This window comes from Telmatherina bonti (assembly GCF_933228915.1).
Source record: "Telmatherina bonti genome assembly, chromosome: 15".
Taxonomy (NCBI): Eukaryota; Metazoa; Chordata; class Actinopteri; order Atheriniformes; family Telmatherinidae; genus Telmatherina; species Telmatherina bonti.
The window spans coordinates 30,876,755-30,885,429 of NC_136613.1; the positions used below are offsets into that span (position 1 = coordinate 30,876,755).

Below are 8,675 nucleotides of genomic sequence, written 5' to 3' on the forward strand. Positions count from 1 at the left end.
TGGTGAACTACATCTATTTGCAGCCTTAAACGCTAACAAGTTAATTTATGCTGCCTTATTTGAACAACTTCCCCATCTTCTCTAATCAACATAAAGATTGCTAACGGTGGAACGTAGCTGAATGTTCAGGCTATACGAATGTATATATGCTGGAGCACTCAGCAGTGGAAGAATCAGGCAGAAATGTCTAAGAACAGCCTGTCCTGTTGTTCTCGTGGAGTGTAGCCACCAACACACAGCCTGAGTAAACTGACACATAAGCAAGAACTATAATAGTGTTCTGAGTTTTGGAAGGCTTTGTCATATTTAGGGCTCAGAAGTGCAGAATTAGCCCAAAAGGCAATTAAAATAAAATACGACCAAACATATTAAGACACAGCTGCAGGCTCTGTGTGGAAGTAAACAGGCACAGAGGACACAAACACACACAGAAAGTACCTGAACATTGAGATGCATGTATGCAAATACACAGTAGGGACACACACGTGGTTAACAAGCCTGCATGCTGTACAGGTCGGCCATCTTTTATGGCCTGATAGTGTCGCTGCCGGGGGGTCCCAGAGTCCCTCTCTCTTCCTCTGTCTCAGTTCTCTCTAACCTCGATCGTCCCAGCTTGCCCAGCCAGTCCTTCTTGTTGCATACAGAGCAGAGCTGATCAGGTGTGGAGTGCGGAGGGTCTCTGCTGCCCCCTGCTGGCTGTGGGAATTAGTGGCTGAATCATAATGAGATGGAGAGCAGAGTGGTCTCTGTGGGAGTGGTGCGTGTCTTTCTGAGTGTGTGTGTGTGTGTGTGTGTGTGTGTGTGTGTGTGTGTGTGTGTGTGTGTGTGTGTGAGTGTGTGTGTGCATGTACATCAGTGTGGAAACAGCGTGCATCCCCCTTGAACAGAACAAGGCTGCAATGTTCATCTCACACTTTCAGGTCAAGAGGATAGTGAATGTAAAGGAGACTCTGTGTGTGTGTGTGTGTGTGTGTGTGTGTGTGTGTGTGTGTGTGTGTGTGTGTGTGTGTGTGTGCGTGTGTGGGTTTGTGCTAAACAAGGATGCGCAGGTGTTGGTGGGTAACAACCTCCCAAGAGACCAGAAACACAGGAGAAGAAGAGCAGCGAGTGTGAGAGAGAGAGAGAGATTAAAAGGGGAGACCGTTTTAGCTCATCTCTGAGAACAAAGATCATTTCCATTAGTCAATGTGTGTGTTGCCTCGTGTGTGTGTGTGTGTGTGTTTTCTCAGACTAACCAGCTAAATGATCGTCGGGAAGGAAGACAGGAGAGCTGACCATTTCTGATGACACATCCTGCTGTTTGGACGTTTCTTTACCTTCAGTGTGTCCTGAAGCTTGTTGTGTTTACATACGATCTGCACAGTTCCAAAACCCAAAGCAAACAACATCCTGCAGAGATGGAAAGTATAAAAAATACTGTGGTATTTCAACGTGTAAATGTCCTGAAATAAATCCTCCAATAACTCTGGGAGCTGCGTTGTTGGACTTGGTTTATTCTACCAAATACATCTGGTCTGATTTATTACATGGTGCAGGATCAGACGGCATCTGGACCTGCAGTACCTGAGCTTATGATCTTCTATCACCTAATTGTCCTCTCTATGCTGGATAGCAGAGGTTTGTAGGAGCCAAACTGTTGCCATTCTTGTGGTTTCCATGTGTTAAACTACAGCATGATCACAGCAACCTCAGGCTCTGACGCAGCAACATGACAGCACGACTCAGTAAAACAATCATTTCTTTTAGTTAATTTCAGAGTTTAAAGAGAATATTTCATGGTTTTTTGTTTTTTTTTTTATTTTCCATCAACGTATGGCACATTTACATCAGACCTTCAGATTAAAATCCTGGTTTGTTTGCTCAGAAAGTCTAGGTCATTTGGGGAGGTGTGCAAATAAATTCTGATGTGGCTTAAACGGGCGAACTCCACATGGTCCACATGCAAACATCGGTATCGACCCGCTTCATCTCAACCAAATACAGGAGGGAATTGTACCTAAATGAAAGTAAAACAAGCGTGCATATATATATATATATATATATATATATATATATATATATATATACCTGGGGAGATGGGAGGGGTGGGTGAGGGGAAGTTTTTTTTCTTTATATGCATATTGTATTGTATTGTGTGTTTCTTTTGTTGATAAACTTTACTTCATTTCTGTGTTTGTCTCCTGATACAAATCTGTTGTCCTCACTGATTCTTGCAGCTAAGCTTATATTTATATAAAGGTTGTTGATAACAAGCCTTTTGGTGTTGGACTATTTGCAACATTACAATGTTATATACAGTCATAGCATCCAGGCCGTGAAACACATCTTAATGCTCATTCATGTTTCTTTAAAATATTTTTACTGCGCTTGATTGTGTTCATTTTTCATCAGAATCTGTGGCGGAAAAGGTGTTGTTCTTCCCAGCTTTTTCAGTATAAACATTCTGATAAAACATTATAGTAATTATAACTTTTAGAAAAATGTTATTTTGGAGAGTACAGTGCAGGCTCCGGTGCCACAGTTTTTCCTTTTTAATGGTATTTTTCACACTTGCTTTACTTTTACTTTTATACTTTCACACTTTATAAGTATTTTTTAAATCATTACTTTTACACTTTTACTTAAGTAAATAATTTGAGGTGGTACTTTTGCTTCTACAGAAGTGTTTTTTAAACCTGAGTATCTATACTTCTACCAGAGTAATGAAAGGGAATACTTTTGACACTGTTTGTGAGCGATTGTCGTCTTTACAAAGAGGTGAAAACTTTTCTTTCCTAAGCTTTTTGGGAATGTGTCAAAGGCCTGTAATTCAAGAGCGGCTCTATATTCTCAAGTGAAATGACGTTGATGCAGCAAAGCTCGCCTTACTCTGAGTTCGCACATCTGCAACGGAATTAAAATCCATAATTTTAGACTCACTCCGGGGTTTATTCTGATTCAGGTTTTTTTTTTGTTTTTTTTTATTAGAATGAGAAGTGTAGAATAAAGAGGACATCCTATGTTTTATTCCCACTGCGTGTGTGAGTATGCTCACACTATCTGCCTTCATTTCCCACTGGAAGCCCCATCAGTCACTTTCACAGGAAAAAAATCACAGCAAAGAAAAAAAAAGTCACAACAATGTCGCTATCAAAAGTGTACTGACATTTCAATTAGAACCGCAGAAAATAATTAAGCTGTCGCTCAGCGCAAAGAAATGACTCGTTTTCCTGCTCTCTCTATCTCTCTCTCTCTCCTGTGTGCGTCCCATGTGTGTGTGTGTGTGTGTGTGTGTTTGTGCATTTATGTCTGATCTCAGCTGTCACTCAGGCTTCAGGGGCCCCAAATGCGACATCAAAGAGTATAACGTGCTCTATGTGGTGCCCGGCTCTGGCAAACTGCACTATGTCCTCATCGCCTCTATCATCGGAGCACTCCAGGTGGTCATCATCTGTGTGGTGGTGCTCTGCATTACCAGGTGAGTCATGCCCTGAAAACACACACACACAAACACACTGTCATGTAGCCATGCCTTCAGATGACATTATACCAACCGGCTTTCATTTTCTGGAGGCCTGTTCCAGCTGATGCTTGTCTAACCTTCATCCTAGCATACATTAAAATGTTTTCACCTTAAGAAATTGATCACTTGTCGTATTAATTTGTCCCCATAAGGAGGCTGTAGCTCCAGGTGTCCTTGTAAACTTAAGATATTTATGAAACTGTGTACTGATTATAAATGTAATATGCAGTAAATAGCATCCAAACTGTTGTAAAATCTGAATTGATTTTGGAAAGATTATCCAGAATGTATCCATCCTGTGTATTTCACATACTGTGCACCATTACACAATGTTATACTTTTGGTTGTTATGCAAATGAAGTCCTCTATAAAAACAACTAAACAGGGTGAATGTTCATCGCCCCTAATTACAACCCATAAAGGCTCATAGATAACTATATCCTCACCTGGTAGGCAGCGTATCAACCAGGTAGAAGCTGTATTTGCCTTTACCTTAAAACCTTAAATATTACAATAAAACCTGGTATTTGAAACACATTTAGAAAAAGCCTCTCAAATATCTCTAACAAGTTTTTATGCTCTCATGAGGTGGTTTTTTAGTCATCAAGTGTGACAGAAACATTGTTTTTACATTTTCACATCACTGGACGTGACATAGGGCGTCACGTGATGAGTTGACTTCGAGTAAAGATGGTGCAGAAATTCTGAAATTTGTCATTTTGAATCCATAATTTGTCTGTAAATTCCTCTGTGACAATCCTTTACAGAAATCCCTTGTCATGTCATGTCAGCTTCCAGACACACAGACTCTCATCTATCACCCACTGCTTCAGTTTTCTGATGAGGACAGCAGTCATGGCAACCGAAAAAAGCTGTTTCACGCAAAAGTCCCGCAGGACGAGATTTTACAAGAATTAGGGCTTGTAAAATCACAACGTTGATTTCTGGTACATAACGGCTAAATAAGGAGCTGCATCGGATCCTCGAGGTCTTAAGTTGATCAGATTTCGGTCAGAACTTCTACAGAGTTTTTCCACGTTGCACACTCGAGAAGGATGACCCAGCTAGTGTGGATTTTCCTGAGCTTTTAGTAAAACCCACAGTTACGCCTCTGTCTGGGTGGAGTTCTTGCTCTAACTCGCCCAGGCAGTTCACTGCCTTTAAGCCTGCTCACTTTAGGGGACACTCCCTCTGGTGGTGAGGCATGGGAATAACGCATGCTATGCCGGTGCTATGTCTTACGGCGCTGGAAATAAAGTTTAGAAAAATATCAGAATACAGCACACTTTGTTTTGTAACCAGCTTTCTGTATTTGATCCACTTGAACAGAACTAAGATCTGTGTTTGTAGGCAGATTGAGTCTGCTTCTGTAAATTGAATAGGAATTCGTTTGTGTGTTCACACAGCACCAATGGAAGTGGACTTTCCAGTTCTAATCTAAATGGAGTGAATTGGCCCTTAAATCATCTCTCTACCTAATCTTCATCCTTGACCAAATGCAGTGTGTTGCTGCTGGGAATACGTTGGTTTGTTGTGTATTGGCAACAACACTTGTTGGGACATTTGGAGTCATTCTCTAGTAGCCATTTGGAGAAATACAGATTTAGGTGTTGGCTGTATTTTTCCATATTACACAAGTAGAATCTAAGTTCCCATTGCATCAGTAATGCCTAAAGCACACACAGAGCACAACCTGGAGATTTTTGTTTTTTCCCATAATGTGTAAATTTGGGAATCCAAAGCGTTTGAGCCTGAAGGAACCAACAGAAAGGTCATCTAGCTGTTCACCACAGAGATAACACATTATCACTTTTACCAAGAGCAAAGACACACACACACACACACATCTGAAAACATAGCACATTTACATACAAACACAGACTCTGAGATTTCTGTCTCAGTTGGGATGGTTGTGTTTTAACAGGAATATTTTTATTCACATGTACTCACACCCGTGGTACCAGCAAAAGATACACCCACACACACATTTATGCTGTAGCCTGCAGCTTGTCTGCCTCTGGCTGACCTTAGCAATTTATGACATTTAATAAAAGATTTTAAGAGTTTTGGCAGAAACAAAACTGCTCCTCAGAGCAAAGAGGTGGAGAAGGAGGGACAAAATGAGAGAGGGAGCAGTTGCAAGGGAGCATTGTGTGAGGGAGAGTAGAGAAGATAAAGAAGCAGAGAGAATATACAACACCATGCACAGTTACAGTGGCAGCTGTGGCGATGTTTCCTGCAGCTCAGCGATATGGATGTACGATACGGAGCTCTTGCTTTAATTAATCTGAACAGTCCAGACTGTTGTACTCCATCTATGAAGGGCAGACCGAGCTATATTCTTATTTATTGGGTTTTATGAACGCTGTCAGGGTTTTATAAGGTTTCTGCTTATTTCCCATTCACTTAAAGGACAAACAGGTGGGAGCAGAAAAGGTCATCTCTGAGCTTTGCCTCTTGTGTATTACATTCTGTCACATCTTGGAAAAGGTCAAAATATTTCCCTACAAAATACCATGTTGTTACCATATTATTCTATACCGCTCCATACTTTTATCCTCTGAAAATAACAAAACAAATAACTTTCTAAGTTAACCCCAAAGCCCTCTTGTTCCTACTGAAAATGTGAATGAGAAATTTAAAGGAGAAAGAAGATGCTTCAGCTCATCTAATTGGACCTATTAGATCCGATAGATGACTGATTACCTATTAAAAAGGTCATTGGGGATTTCTCTTGCTGTCAAATGACAAAAAATGCCATAAAATATCAAATCTGTTTTCTGTATGATGTTCAAGTTCTGCTCCAGAGGGCTACAATAGTAGTTTGCTGTTCTTTTATCAGACTCAAGGTGGCCTTGTGTCTTTCCTCTAGAGCAGCGGTGCCCAAAGTCGGTGCTCGAGGGCCGCTGCCCTGCAGGTTTTCAGTGTATCCCTGTTCCAACCCAACTAGCTTACATTGAATGAATCCAGCAGCCTCTGAAGTTCTGCACAATGAGTGATTCATTTGAGTCAGGTTTGTTGGAGCAGGGGCACATGGAAAACCTGCAGGATTGTGGCCCTCAAGGACCGGAGCTGGACACCCCTGCTCTGGAGCTATCCCTTTCCCACTTTGTCTTTCTGGCCTCCTCAGACACCTTTTTCACCTTCTTACTTGGCAAAATTTCATTGGAAGAGAAGGAACATTTAGAACAAAGCAGAACTTCTGACTTTACAGAGCGGGAACCATAAAGCGAAGCCCCCCTGGTCACATGATCACATGAGAGATGGATCTGCCCTTCCAAAGTAACATCAAGAACTGTATACTGACCCCAGAAATCCTCCACTATTACTCACAGTAGGCTAATGTTTAGGTCAAAAGGTGCATGGTATTTCTTTAAAGTGGTGCATCTGTGCTGTTTTTATCTCGGCATGGTGGGCAGGCAACACATGAGCGCTTTTAGGTGCCCTGAAAAGTGATATAGAAATTCAGAGATCAGACTTCACTTCCAAGTTTCATCTTCAGTTTCCAGACAAATGCAAACATGTTGACAAAGGAGGGAATCTTAATAATGCACATTCTGAGAAAGACACATAAAAAGAGACAGCAGAGTAAACAGTGATGGTCTGGGCGGCCATTAGACACATTACAGCTTTTTCTTCTTTGCTCTTTTTGCTGGCTGTACAAGAACGATAGTGTGCAACCCCGCTTCTATGTTTTCAGTGGTCCTGCTCCATTAGCTACATCTAAGAATCCATTTACAAGCTTTCTGAAAACAGAGAGAAATGCACACGAAATGAATGCAGAGGACGGACTGAAGGCTCTGTCCATATGCATTACAGGTCTGCGTATTTAACATCCAGTCTCTACCTGTTGTCACAGCACTTTCAGTTTGGAGAATTGGAGAAAATTCTGTAAAATAAGTAAATTCATCAAACAATGGCACAAAAAAGTAAATATTTTCCATCAAAAATATTAAAATAAACTTAAAAGATTTCACCTATTCTTTTAGTACATACAAAAGTATCCAGTATACTTTTTACAGTATAGAAATGAGAGTATTATCTCTATTTTACAGTTGTGCTCATATTTATTCAGACCCTTTCAGTAAAGAAGGACAAAAAACAGCTGCCTGTAAAATAAGCTGAAATTGACTAAAGTAATAATAAATAAAAAATTTTATGAAAATCATTACATTATTTTCTAATTCTGGTTCAATAGACATATTTTTTAAAGCAAACAAATAAGATCATTTATTACATATTACATAATTAATAAACTAATATTTAGTTGAACAATCCTTTAATGTTTCCGCTCCAGTCAGGTGTTTTCTGTTCCTCTCAGTCAGACTTCTGCACCTGTTGACAGGTATTTTGTCCCACTGTTCAACAGAAAAGTGATCTAATTTGTCCAGGACCAATTTGTTTGTTTGTTTGTTTTTCTCTCTTTCTTCAACTCAATTAAATGAAAAAACAGTGTCTTATATTACTAAATTATATTTTTGCAAATTTTTAGTTATTGTTCCTTTTTTAAGTCTCCAGTTATTTGAGTGACTGTTGTAAATTCAGCCTTTTCTTCAATGAAAGGGGATGAATACATATGAGCACAACTGAATAAGGTTTTGTGCTTCGGACGTGTAGATAAGAATCAATCTGGACTGGTTAGGGTGCAATCTGACATAAGGGGTTTTGTCCTTTTATGCTTGTCTATTAATATTATATTAACATTGTAATTAATGTGTCTCTGTACAGGAAGTGCCCTCGAACCAACAGGATCAACCGGCAGAAGCAGAACAATGTCCACTTCAGTTCTGAGAACACCATGCGCGCCTCCACTCGACTTATCTGAGCCCTCACACACCGGACTGAGTCTCCCTCCACGCTACAGAGCGCAGTGGCATTAGATGTTCCCCTCGTAGGCCAGCCCTGACAATTCCATCTGCCTCCCCTCACTCCCCACCCTCTCTCCCACTCTGAAGTTTCTAAATGCCCACGGTGGATGGTGACATTGCAGAGACAGAGCTGGCACACCAGTCAGCGGTGACACTCGCACATCGGGATGATGTCATCATCCGTGGCCACCATTGCAGACCTCCCTTCTTCCACCCTTCCAGTCGCTGACGTGTCTCCTTGTACCTTTTTCTGATTTTTTTTTAATTATTATTATTATTATTACTATTATTATTATTTCATGAAA

General features: G+C 40.5%; 1 protein-coding gene across 1 annotated transcript in view; it reads left to right on the forward strand.

Annotated features, from left to right (window-relative positions):
* LOC306766327 (tomoregulin-2-like) overlaps positions 1-8,327 on the forward strand; it is a gene marked incomplete at both ends in the record, with an annotated part of 156,224 nt that extends 147,897 nt beyond the window's left edge. The window contains 2 exons of the mRNA XM_079254019.1: positions 3,299-3,457; positions 8,231-8,327. Coding sequence (XP_079110145.1) covers positions 3,299-3,457; positions 8,231-8,327 — 256 coding nt within the window. The remainder of the gene's footprint in view (positions 1-3,298; positions 3,458-8,230) is intronic.
* Between the last annotated feature and the right edge of the window lie 348 nt (positions 8,328-8,675).